At 38.6% G+C, this 13,439-nt stretch overlaps 1 protein-coding gene across 21 annotated transcripts in view; it reads left to right on the top strand.

Annotated features, from left to right (window-relative positions):
- The window catches only part of SNAP91 (synaptosome associated protein 91), a 71,215-nt gene that overhangs the window by 37,644 nt on the left and 20,132 nt on the right, over nt 1–13,439 (top strand). For 11 of the 21 annotated variants that reach the window (XM_069804771.1, XM_069804765.1, XM_069804776.1 and 8 more), the window contains exons 14-18: nt 5,745–5,759; nt 5,905–6,075; nt 12,241–12,348; nt 12,865–13,122; nt 13,330–13,407. In XM_069804771.1, coding sequence (XP_069660872.1) covers nt 5,745–5,759; nt 5,905–6,075; nt 12,241–12,348; nt 12,865–13,122; nt 13,330–13,407 — 630 coding nt within the window. The remainder of the gene's footprint in view (nt 1–5,744; nt 5,760–5,904; nt 6,076–12,240; nt 12,349–12,864; nt 13,123–13,329; nt 13,408–13,439) is intronic. The other 10 variants (XM_069804783.1, XM_069804782.1, XM_069804780.1 and 7 more) reach the window with 6 other exon arrangements.

The following is a 13,439-nucleotide window of genomic DNA, read 5'->3' as shown; positions in this document are numbered from 1 at the left end:
ATGGTGGCGAATTAGTTCTGCTGCAAGTGTGATTACCTCTGCCAACTCTTAACATATTTTATTAAAATCTTCCTTGTCTGCTTAGAATAATAATATGAAAATAGAAGTAGAGGGCTAACTGCTTTCAAATAGGAATACCTAACCAGCTCTCTGAAATTTGAGCTGGGTGGTGAGCTGAGCCTGTTCCAGGCAGCGCTAGCAGCTGGTGATGTGAAGAGGACTGCGATAAATGTAGGCAATGCTCACTCCTGTCCTGTGAAGACAAGGAATTAGGCCAGTAAATGTGATTTAACTTACATAGCTGTAAACCCACTGTGGTGTAATCTTAGGAGATCTTGTGTGGCAGCTTAATGAACTCATCAGCCCTCTCACGGCAGGAATGCTACACTGAGTCATGCTGATTCTGCTGTGAATGCTAACACTGGGTACTACTGGCTTCTGCATTCCCTGTTTCTGTCTTAGCTTTAGTTTGTTAAAGATGACATTGTATCTCAGCCACTTCATTATGAGAGGATCACGATGGCTGTCATGTAGACCATGATTTGCATCTTCCTATTTAATCTGTTGAAATGAGTATTATTTTTTTTTCAGAAGTGTCAATTTTATTAACTGAAACGTAATCTTACCCAGAAAGCAAGACTAGAGTCATCTATTCTAGGATGCCTGGGACTAATTATTCTGCAATTTTTGATTGCATCCTATTTGTCTTGCTTTGTCATTACCAAGTACTGGAACTCAAGCTTTTGAGATGTTCGAAAGAGCTCAGGCCTCTTAGCTGACTTTTTTAAGCAGTTGCTCATTTATGCAGAGTAAAGAGCCATTAATATTGTAAAATACTGATTTGCATTGCAATTTAAAGCTGATTTACTTGGCCTTTTCTTTGCTCTTTTGGACAAAGCACCTCTAGTTTGGAACTTAGGTGTTTTTATTCTTCTGAATTACTGAAAACTTTAAAATTTACCAGTAATGCACCTGTTCTCTTACTCCACAATGGAAAAGGACAGCTAATTTTTTTCCTTTGGCCAGGATTACCTCTAACCTCATCAAATATACTTCAGCCTTATCTTTCAGAATAGCATTTTGGTAACTTAGTAAGCTTCAGGTTTGTGTGCTTTACTGCTGGTGGGAGTCCAGGTATAATGACCTCTTACTGCACTGGAATCTTGCCTTTTTTTTTCTTCTTTCTTTTTTTTCCTTCTTTTTTCTTTTTTTTTTCTTTTTTTCTTCTTTTTTCTTTTTTTCTTCTCTTTTCTTCTCTTTTCTTCTCTTTTCTTCTCTTTTCTTCTCTTTTCTTCTCTTTTCTTCTCTTTTCTTCTCTTTTCTTCTCTTTTCTTCTCTTTTCTTCTCTTTTCTTCTCTTTTCTTCTCTTTTCTTCTCTTTTCTTCTCTTTTCTTCTCTTTTCTTCTCTTTTCTTCTCTTTTCTTCTCTTTTCTTCTCTTTTCTTCTCTTTTCTTCTCTTTTCTTCTCTTTTCTTCTCTTTTCTTCTCTTTTCTTCTCTTTTCTTCTCTTTTCTTCTCTTTTCTTCTCTTTTCTTCTCTTTTCTTCTCTTTTCTTCTCTTTTCTTCTCTTTTCTTCTCTTTTCTTCTCTTTTCTTCTCTTTTCTTCTCTTTTCTTCTCTTTTCTTCTCTTTTCTTCTCTTTTCTTCTCTTTTCTTCTCTTTTCTTCTCTTTTCTTCTCTTCTCTTCTCTTCTCTTCTCTTCTCTTCTCTTCTCTTCTCTTCTCTTCTCTTCTCTTCTCTTCTCTTCTCTTCTCTTCTCTTCTCTTCTCTTCTCTTCTCTTCTCTTCTCTTCTCTTCTCTTCTCTTCTCTTCTCTTCTCTTCTCTTCTCTTCTCTTCTCTTCTCTTCTCTTTTCTTCTCTTTTCTTCTCTTTTCTTCTCTTTTCTTCTCTTTTCTTCTCTTTTCTTCTCTTTTCTTCTCTTTTCTTCTCTTTTCTTCTCTTTTCTTCTCTTTTCTTCTCTTTTCTTCTCTTTTCTTCTCTTTTCTTCTCTTTTCTTCTCTTTTCTTCTCTTTTCTTCTCTTTTCTTCTCTTTTCTTCTCTTTTCTTCTCTTTTCTTCTCTTTTCTTCTCTTTTCTTCTCTTTTCTTCTCTTTTCTTCTCTTTTCTTCTCTTTTCTTCTCTTTTCTTCTCTTTTCTTCTCTTTTCTTCTCTTTTCTTCTCTTTTCTTCTCTTTTCTCTTTTCTCTTTTCTCTTTTCTCTTTTCTCTTTTCTCTTTTCTCTTTTCTCTTTTCTCTTTTCTCTTTTCTCTTTTTTTCTTTTTTTCTTTTTTTCAACTCTCTTACATAATCACAAAACACCATGTCAGACATGCATAGATTGAGAACTGGAATGGCTTTGTTGTGAAAATACTGAAGTTTCCATTAATGTTTCATCTAGTAATGAGAAAAACTTTGAGCCTGTGTTAAGGGTTGTTTTTCTATTTACTTATTTAAACTAAATTTGCAGGATGAAGCCAGTAGTCATTATAAATTGTACGATCTCATAGGTAGTATAGAGCCTTCTAATTAACGCAGGTGAGGCCACATTGGGAATACTGCATCCAGTTCTGGGCTTCCCTGTTTAAGGGAGAGGGGGTTGGCAGAGGACTACCAGGACTCCAATGATCTCTGGATCAGGACTCCACATCTCTTTGGAGAGAAATTGAGGGAGCTGGGCCTCTGTCATCTGGCAAAGAGGAGGCTAAAGGGGACTCTTAGTAGTGGCCTGGAACTACCTGAAGGGGAGTTACAGAGCAGAGCCAAAATTTTCTTGGAAATTATAGTTGATTATAGTGTAGAGTAATAACAACAGGTTGCAGCTTCAGAGGTTGATTGGATATGAGGAAAAAACTTATTTCACCTGGAGGTTAGGGCAGTATTGGAGCAGATCCCCCATGTGAGTTAGTGAACTCTCCATTCCTGGAGATTTTTCAGGACCTGACTAGACAAAGCCATGACTGCTCTGGTCTGGTGTTGGGCGTAATCTTGTTCTGAGCAGGAGGCTGGACCTTCCTTCCACCCAGGACTTCTGAGAGGACGTGTAACAGATGTGTAACCCTGCTACTTGAGCTTCTTCCTCATCTGCAAAACTCTTCTGGCCCACAGCAAGTTAATGTGGGAACTCATGAGAAAGAAGTAGTAGTAGTAGTAGGAAGCTGGAAGAATTGCTGCAGTTCAGAATAGCTGGGAAAACATGAATATCAAATACTTCAAGACGCAGCATCTAACTGGTACTTTAAATGTCACATGAACCTCAGGAATACGTCACCAACAAACGACCCTGCTTTCTTAGTCTCACTGGCAGTGTAGATTCTATGCATTCTGGCATATACTGTATATTCAGTATAGTACACTATAGTGGTATGTATAGCACACTATAGTGGTATATACAGTACACTGTATATTTTCGTTGTATGCCTAGTATATTCTTGAGTACAACATCGCTTATCTAGCAAATGAATTACAACTTGTGAAAACGTACACTTCTGTGCTAACAGGAGATGATCAAGGTAGGGTAATAAGTTGCCTGCAGCATACCGCAAGGTGAATCGATAGGCATTTGGCAGGCAAACTAGGCTGTGGTATTACAAAAAATACAGTAGGTCAAATTCTGCATCATTGCAAGGTCTGGCTCTTGGATATAAAACCAAATTGACTTGAATTTCTGCTCTGAACTACCTTGCAGTGTGCCTTAGAACATGGATTTGCTATTAGTATTGTTACTTTAATATTACTATACTATAAAGCATTGGTTTGAGTCCTTCCCATATTAAGAGTAAGTATAGATTGCCATGCTGGATAATTGTAATTTCACTGTATTGTGATCTATAACATAACTGGATAACAAAATTGCATTGTAGAATAAGCTAATAGAAGGTAAAAGTTTGTCAACAGTTGCTTATTTCAAGTCTAGCTGTGAGATGTCTACCTGCTGTGCAGTAATGAGATACCAGAGTGCTGCATTTTTAATATACTGTTACGTTCTTTCAGAATGGTGCTTTGACTTACCTCAGCTTGTGCAGTCAGTCTCAAGTAGAGCTCTTCCAAGGAACCAATTACGAAAATACCTATATGTGGTTTCTTGGTGCTTTTTAACAAGTGTTGTAAAATAAAGACAAACTTGTGAAGATTGAGCTGTGCTTGCTCCAGGCATTTTGCTTTCTACGTACTGAACCCATAGCAAGGACAGACTCCAGATGCTTTACTGTTCAGTGTGGATCAGATGAACCCATGACCCTGTTACATGTACAATGAATCTAGGAGCAACACTGAGCTACTGGTTAGTAAATAGGTAGTTGCTGAGCTCAGGCTATTGTAACTGCAGTATAAAAATGTAATAGGCCAAACTGGTTAGTTTTCACAGGTTTTCATAGCTTATAGTTGGTTTTTGTGTAGGCAAAGCTTCCTCTGTCTTTGGGCGCAATCTGACTGATCTCAGAGGACATCAAATTGTAGGAAAGTCTGTCATTAAAGATGCTTCATTGGCTTCCAGAAAGAGTTGACTAAGGAACCGAAGTTGGAACAGAGCCAGCCTGGTTAGGCTGGCAATCACTCATACTCCTCATAGCAAGTGTTGACAGAGGTGGTTGTTTCTGCATAGTATGCTTTATGCATAGTATTCCTCTATCACAAATGCAGGAAAAGCTTTCAAGGACGAGCTGCTCAACTCTTTTTTTTTTTTTTTTTTTTTTCTTTTTCTTTTTTTTTTTTTCTGTAAACAGTTGTACCAGTTGTCTTAAGTACAAGAACCACGGCCTGTCTGTCTCTCAGAATATAGTTGGGGCAGTAGGGATGCCATGTATTGTATTCTAAAGTAACTTCACACTGTATTTGCAAGCTGCTCTCTGCTAGAGTACCCTGGCTTTAGTGTCAGTTTTGTGAAGGGTTCTAGGGCTGATGGGTGGATCACAACAGCTCCCTTTGGCAGAACAGTAAGCTAAATTCTGTCTACTTTTAATGACTCTGATGTTGATTTTGACTGCTTTCTGACTACATTGGTTTAGAAAATATGTGCAACTAAGCAGAATAATTTTAAGATTCACTTTGGGATCTGAGTATGTTCTGCTAATAGCTCATTGATTTTAAATAAGCTTCAACTATGCCTGTTTACTGTACTTATATGTGAGCACTGGGGTTCATTGGGGCTCACTCCTCCCATGTATGCTTTTACTTGGTGAAAGTCTTGAATCTGTGTGCTGTTAGGCCCAGGAACTTGCATTTAAAATTTTCAGTGTTCTTGGGGGATGTTAGCTGTTCATAAACTTCAAAGAAGTCTACCTACTGCTGGTCTCACTCTCACACTGCTAAGCCAAATGCAAGGGAGAATTAGTATAGTAGTGAATTGAACTTCTAAAGAAGTGATTCTTGGCTTTACCCTGGGGTAGTGAAAGGTGGGAGACCTTCCTGTCAATGTTTACAGGCCACTACTTGGTTCTCTCTGTTACAGTTTAAGAAAAGAAAATCAGCTGTATAAAACAGAAGTGGTAAATACTACCAGTGTCTGAACATCTTTCTGATTAGATATTAAGGAACTTATCAAATGTGTGAAACTTACGTACTGGTTCTGTTTTGAATAGAGCTATTAAACGGAACAAGCTTTGTCATGTAACAATAACTTCTTGAATGTTGGAAAATCGGGTGCAGAAATTATGTTAACATAGACATGTCACTTAGAGAATGAACATAGGGCTAATGAACATCTTCAATCTGGCAGTTCTACTAATTGGTCTGTTTCTTTATTCTGCGGTCATTTTAATGGACAATCACTAGACCTCTTGGGAGAGGGTGAGTAATATTTTTGATTTCTAAGACTTTTGAATGTTAAGACTCCTTATTAAAAGCTCCAGCTTTCTGGAGTGAAGTGATTGTGGTCTCTCTCCCTCTTTCCCTTACTTTTCCTGTTTGATCTTCATTATATGGTTGCATATAGATAATCTGGCTGCACTTTCCGGTGTTACCTCTGAGCCACAGATTTCAGATCCATTTGCCCCAGAGCCTAGTGCAACTACTGCTGCAACTACTGATACTACAACTACTTCAGCTGCTGCTGCTACAACTACAACTATTACTGCTGCCACTGCTGAAGTGGATCTCTTTGGAGGTTAGTTTGGTTGCTCTAGTGCTCTACACCAGCTCATAAGGTAGATGAAGCAATGTTGAGTTCAGTATTGTAATAAGGCTTCTGATTTAATCAACTGTACCAGAGGTGCCTGTGTGTTGGATGCTAAATGGAACAGGAAATGTAAACTGTCCAACTACCTCTTTGTTTGCTGTGCTTTTAGCTAATAGCCTCCCCTGCATATATATGGAAATGGAAAACTGTACGCACTTAAGACTGACTTACCTTATGGTTGAACAGCTCAGAACATTAGTTTTCAGGTCCACACTGGGGTGAGCAGGTATTCTTTCCACATTATTCAATAACTATGCACTGTACTACAACTTCTGGGAAAAGCAGTTGTGCTTTCATAGTTGAGGATGGATGTGGCAGCTTCCTGCCCCTTCATTACATGTCACACTTGAGCTGTGTTGTGTTTCTTTTGGGTCTTTCCTGTAAATATAGTATTGAGCCAGCTGTAATTAGTATATTTCAGCATTCTTGAGTCTGGGTTTTAGTTCACATAGCATAATAGTAAATTAAAGTGGCAATGACCTTGTACTAAATGCCAGCTATACAACTAATGTACAGGAACCATATAGTTTAGTTATGCTCTTTCAGGCTCTAATGTTAGCTGCTAACCTCTTAAGTCAGAATAAATTTCCCCCTGTATGTTGTCAGTTTTCTTATCATTCCCACAGAGCAGGAGGCTTGTCAACAGCATGTCAGAAATTGCCATTTCTTTTCAACACTATACCAGCCCAGGTTAATGGAAAAATCTTCTGATTTACAAACTATTAACCATGTTTAAGATCACCTGACCACTGTATTTTTCTAGTTTTCTATTCTTCTGTTGCATACTTTCAGCATGATAGTGGATGTCAGGAATTAGTAATAACTTACTGGAATTCAGTTTTGATAGCAAGTATGTTCTCTGTGGAGTGTGTTTACGCTTCTAGTGACAGGAGTGCTGGAGAGCTCTATACATAAACAGTTGGACTATAAAGGTGTTTCTAAAGACTGAAAGTTCCCAGCTAGAAGCTTTGTCTAGGACTGCCTTCAACAGACAGCTCCAAGATACCCCCAGTAAAACTGCTGAGAAGCTGTAAGAAAGGAGTACAACTGCTACCTGCTACTTAACCGTTCCTTTTACAAAGATGGATAATAGTCCAAGTGCCACAGGATCAGGCAGTTCAGAAGCAATGTTAAGATAGTTGTGGGCAATGGTTCTGGACACCACTAGGAGCAAGAGAGAGTCTGATGTTGGTTACTCTCAGAAGCCTGTTGAAGAAGCCAAGGCCTGTGCTCATTAACACCCCTGCAGATGCAGTGTGTGAAACTTCTGGTGCGTAGATGTTGGGGTTGAGCCAGTCTTGGATGCAGCACTTTCAAATTGCATTATTAATTTAGCATAGATATATAACTTTTTAAAAAATTAAACAATAGTTAAGTGGCTAGAAATCACTGTAAACTTGCAATGGGATTAGAAAAACACCTACCCTTGCCTATTCTTCCAGTACTACAGCAGCAAGATATAGCCTTATTTTTTTCTACCTTTTCCACTGTTCTGTGCCTGGAAAAAATGGCTGCTACCAACTCATGAGTCTACTTACATATTTATAAAGTGGCAAAAGCTGGATGCTTTTAGTTTCTAGAGATGTAATTGATCATTAGATTACTCAGTGGTACACGTTAGAAGTGGAGTTGCCTTCATCCTCCGATGTGGAAAGAATTTTACTTTTGCAGTATCCAGACTTCCGTGACTTGATCTCTTCTTTTAAAAAGAATGTATTTTGTTGCTCAAATACTATAAATCTCAAGTGGATTGTATATTAGATGAATACTGACTTTTTCCTGGAACACTTCAGGACAAAGCAAGGTTTTATTATTTGCAATAGCAGAAAACCTCTAGTTCTCAAGAAGAAACATCGCTAAACACACTCAGCAGTGAAGGTACTTCTGCAGTGCGTTCAGGACTCCCACAGGGCAGACCCTTTTAAAGTTGTGGAGTCCATATTGAACTTCCACCTCTCTACTGGTGGAGTTTTTTTCTTTCTCTTTTGGTTTTTATCTGAAGCTTGTGCTGTAAGTTATGTCCCATACTAACATTCCTTGTTACTTTAAGACTGTGTACAGTGCGAGAAGCAGTAGTTTTTGGGCAGACACTGTTGCTCTCTAGCTTTTTTGGCGCTACACATGCTTACACTTAATAAGCAGGTATTTAACCTTTGAGGTCTGCTAGAGATACAGTCTTCAAGGTCACCTTAACTTTTTCCAGCTTGCCAGTTCTTAGTGGCTTTACACAGTTCCTTGTGGTGAGGTGTAGTAGGGGAAAGTACAGGAGCAGTGATCTCGGGTGAAAGAATGTAAACAGTCTTCAGGGAGTGGCTAGGTAGGGAAAGGAAGCTGAAAGCTGCAGGAAAAAGGCAGCCAAGTTGATGGAAGAAGCAGAAGAAGAGACTTGGCAGGAGCGACTGTTGACTGTTATTCTCTTGCACTTTATCGCTAGTACTTTAGCCGATAGGAGCCTGCATGCTGCCTACGACTGGGCTTTGTCTTTAAGAGGAAAAGCAGTTTTGCATTATGTCTTCATCTCTAACATGGTCTTGGAAAGCAGATGAGAAATGCAGGATTGATCCAGCATAACTTTTTTGAAGAATTCAATTTGATTAATGGGCGAGCTTTCAGTTACCTGGGCCAACTTGAACAATTCCTTTTCTTGTTTCTAAGATAAACAAGAGGAGGTTGTTTTCAAAGCACAGCTGGAATAATTCCTGAGAGGGAGAAACATAAAGGGAGAAGAAAGGTGAAATATATTGAAATGCCATGTATCTCGATAATAGAATTTGGACACAATATTTTTGGATGTTAGTGATGTGGCCTTGAGTTATATTCTGTTGTGTGATTACACTGTAAGCGGTGCAAGTAACAAGCCATGGCAGACACTGTGCAAATGTCAGTTATTAGACATTCAGATGACATGAATTGTAAGTGGGCAGAACTATGGTTTTCCCTTTAAAGAAATTAAAGGCAAAGTGATCAAGACTTTTTGGCACTTGAGGGCTAATGAATGTCCTTTATGCTAGAACATGCTGGTATAGCAAACTAGTGCTTATTTTAAAAATTAACAACAACAACAAAAAAATCCCATAATTATGATTCTTTCCTAGCACTAAGCCTAGTGGAATATTTCTTGTTAACTCAGGTCAGGTTCTCCATGTCAAAAAGTAATGAAGGTTGACTGAACAGGAAAAAATGTGGAAACAGAAAAAAATTATTTTCACCTGTACGCTTTAGTTCTATGATCTTTCCTACACTTATGACTTTCCATAGGGCTGTTTCACATGTTGCATAATACATTAGATGATTATAAGTCAGCTGCATCATCATGTGTGAGTAACTTTTGTCATGTATTGATGCCATGGCATCAAATAAAGCCTCAATATGTGAAATTAAACAGATCACTCTTCAGGAACACTTATTTTGCTGCAGACAAGATGTATTGAAGCACTACTTCAGTGTTTCAGAACTGAAAAATCCCCTTGTTTGCACATCATTTTAGTAAAAACTATTTTTATTTAATAATTTAAATGTTATGCAGTACATAATACATACCTATGACTCCTAATAGGTGTTCCATGCAGTGTGAACTTGCAAAGGTTTCAGCAACATCTCTTTAAGTTTCCAGGCTGTCTGTAAACCCATGAGGATCATGTGCTACTTGATTCTAGAAGGCAAAAGCTAGATTCACTTTTGAAGCAGAAGATGCATAAATGTAAGGAAGTGGCATAAATTTAAATAAATACAGTAACTGCTTTAAAGGGATAAGATCTCTTACAGTGCTGGGTATGCAAAAGTAGGGTTACTATGTCAACATGGAGGAACAAAAAAGAAAATAAACAGTCCGATTTTATTTTTTTTTTACTAATAAAATATGTAGTAGTCAATTGTATCATTTCTGCATGTCATGCTAGATTTTAGCAGAAGGCATCTGTGCAGGTGCAGCAGAGCCTTTTGAAAGGCTTCAGAGAACTTGATAAACATTAAGTGAAAAAAACAAAACAAACCAATAAACCCTTGGTTTGAACTGTGAGTTGTAGGGTCACCTGTTCAGGTTGGTTTGTCTCTATGCTCATATAGGTTTCTTGAACTTCTCAGAGTAACTCATATTTGAAGTTCTTAATATTGTGTTTTTCCTTTAGATTCCATTAAGACCTTAGGTGTTTATCCCACCTGCCATTTAACCCAAGTATGATGCTAAAGAAAATCATATTGCTTGGCAACAACCTTATTCAGAAGTGGCAATAAATAATAAAGCTGGTGCCAAGCTAGCTGTTCCCTTCCATCTATGGGCTGGAAGGAATTTGGGCTCTCCCGAATTTCTATGGCTGTTGCATGTGGAACTTCAATAGTCTACATCTGGACAGGAATAGTTGTTACTTGGAAGCTGAAGTGGTCCCAACATAGAACTAGTGACTAACTCTATGCATTCTGAAATCCCATTTTATATGAGATCTGGAGTCTATCCTTTCATACTGGGAAATAACTGTAGGTAGTGTTGACTGACTTCTGGGCCTACAAGTTTGTGTGGATAGAAATGTGCTCTTTTGAAAGAGCCCAGGGTGACCCTCCATCTGAAAGCTGGCCCTGTAGAGCAAAACCCAACACACATGACAATACCCATAGCGTATTCTCAAGTAGTACAACTCAAAACTCTTCAGTCCAGTTCTGTGTTGAATTTCTTCTACGCGGTGTATGCCAGTGTCTGGTATACATACAATACTGTGATGTTTGACTAATTATGATTTTTTTACTTGGACAACTGCCATCCAGTTTTGTTGTTGAACCCTGTTACGTGAAAAATAGAATTATATTTGAAATGGCTTATTAGCAGGCCTTTTTTTGCTACTAACTCATTTTAATTCTATTGTACAAGAGTAATTGGCTTTCATCTCTTCTGTTGAAGTTTCAATGCATGTTCTTTTGAGCTTTTTTAGATTAACTGGCACAAACTTGTTTTTAAAATGGTTGTTTTCATTTTAAAATTGACACTCAAGTTAAAGCATGTTAAGCTTTTTCCTGTACTAGTTTGACAGTGCAATTGCAGTATTCCCCAACGGATTTTTTTTTTTACTTGCTAACTTTGTAGCAGTAGAAAAATAGCATTTGTGAGCATCTTGAAGTATTTAATCTTAATTGTGCAGTCTTTTTGTGAAGAAAATGCTTGCCTATGAGTATAGTCCAAATGGCACTGTCCATTAGGACTACTTCATGGTATTAAGAGCTACAGATGCTGGTTTAAGCCTAGGAATGATGCTGTAAAAGTTCAGAGATTGAAATTTAAACATACCACTTAGCAAGTGGCAAACAAACAAACAAAAAAAACAGTCAAAAAAACCTCATGAGCGAGTTGTTCCAAAACCCCTAAACAGTTGTTTTCACTGCCTTGACTGGTTGGCCTAGAGGTGATCCTAAAAGAACGAGACACAAACTGTGGCTGGCCAATAGTTAAGATGAACATTCTTGATCTGTCAGAAGGAAGCTGAGTAAATTATAACCTATGCATCAGGTTGTGGCTTCAGAAAGATCAGACTGGAATACCGTTAAGAAACAACTAAGTTTGATTTCTCAGATATTGCCTGACTGTCTTGGCTCAAAAACTAGAAATGGTAGATGCAGATCTCTGCCAAAATAATTGGATTGTTATTCATAGCAGTGCTTAAGTTTGCAAAGCACTATGCAAATAAATTCACAGTTGCAGATTAATCACATGTATTACAGGCTTTGAGCATGCAAGTTTTTAAAATCTTTATTAACACCAACTTACTGCCATACCTCTGCTCTTTCTTCATTAGTTAATTTTGGGTAGTACATGAGCATGCTGCTCTGAACCCTTATACAATGAGAATAATGCCTTCTTTTATACTCACTGTACTTCCTGTGGGCATTGCAAGAAGCTCCATCTTCAAACCCTGTCTAGAACCTGCTCGTGTGGGGTTGGGGGAGAGACAAAGCGTTTTGCACTGTGTGACTTGTCTTGCTGTCGGAGTAACAACATTCATGTTGTATAAGGGGATCTACCTGTGCAATTTAACTTGGTTCTTTTACTATATTTTTCTTCTCTTTATCCTTTTTCCTTTTAATTTCTGTTCTTACACTGCACCCAAGATGCCTTTGCAGCTTCTCCTGGGGAAGCCCCTGCAGCAGCTGAAGGGGCAGCAGCACCAGCTACCCCAACCCCTGTAGCAGCAGCTCTTGATGCATGTTCAGGAAATGGTGGGTTTTATGTCATTAGATAGTCTCTTGTTTTGCTGGTTTTTTGTATAAACTACATGGCAGTGTGTTTTTCTGAAATTTTCATAGTGTTTGGAATTGGTCAAGACAAATCTTAGACTGAAGAGCATGCTTAAAACTGCCCATTTCCGAGTCCCAGTAACTTTGTGCTTATTCTGTAGTACTAATAAACCATTCTGTCAGTGCTGAGTTTTGTAAGCAGTAACCTGCTAAACTGGATATTCTTTTGTCATATTTCTGTCTTTTTTTGGCCTTGTCAAACAGCCTGTGAAAGTTCTCCCCTTTAGTAACTAGACTGCTCAGCCTTTCGGATGGTCTTTATTTTGGAAAAACATAAGTAACATGTCTGGATAAGTAAGCTAGATGTAGAGCAACCTCCTGTGTGTGCGTGCGTGTATTTGCAGTATGTGCATTGCCTGTACTTGCTTTGTTCTTGACTTCCTCCCTCACTGATCCTAAGTATGCATACACATATATTTCCCCTCTCCTTTTTACAAGACCCCTTTGCCCCATCCGAAGGTAGCGCAGAGGCTGCTCCTGAGCTGGACCTCTTTGCTATGAAGCCAACAGAGACTGCTGTTCCTGTAGTTACCCCTACAACTAGTGCAGCCACTCCAGTTCCTGCAACAACTCCTTCTCCAGCTGCTGCTGTTGCTGCTGCTGCTACCGCTACTACAGCTACTGCCACTACCACTACTGCCACCACTTCTGCTACCGCCACCACCTCCGCTCCTCCTGCTCTAGATATCTTTGGTGGTAATTTTGTTTTTAACTCTTTGATTCTGGTGGAGTGATCTGTCAGGAGTACAGAACAAACAAATCCTTGTTGCATGCATGCTGTGTGCTAGGCTTTCAAACCAGAGAGCCTATTAACTCCAAATACAATGTACAAAACTTGAAAGTTCTGCTTTCAGTCCTGCCTTTCAAAAACGAGTTAAAGACGTGTTGTGTTCTTGACCTTAGATTTATTTGAGTCTGTTCCTGATGTACCTGCAGCACCTAAACCAGATGCTACTCCTAGCATAGATCTCTTTGGTACAGGTAAAGAGAGAATTCTTCTAATACTCTGCTGC

The sequence above is a fragment of the Haliaeetus albicilla genome, chromosome 17, assembly GCF_947461875.1.
Source record: "Haliaeetus albicilla chromosome 17, bHalAlb1.1, whole genome shotgun sequence".
NCBI lineage: Eukaryota > Metazoa > Chordata > Aves > Accipitriformes > Accipitridae > Haliaeetus > Haliaeetus albicilla.
This window is presented reverse-complemented; position numbering and strand designations above follow the sequence as displayed.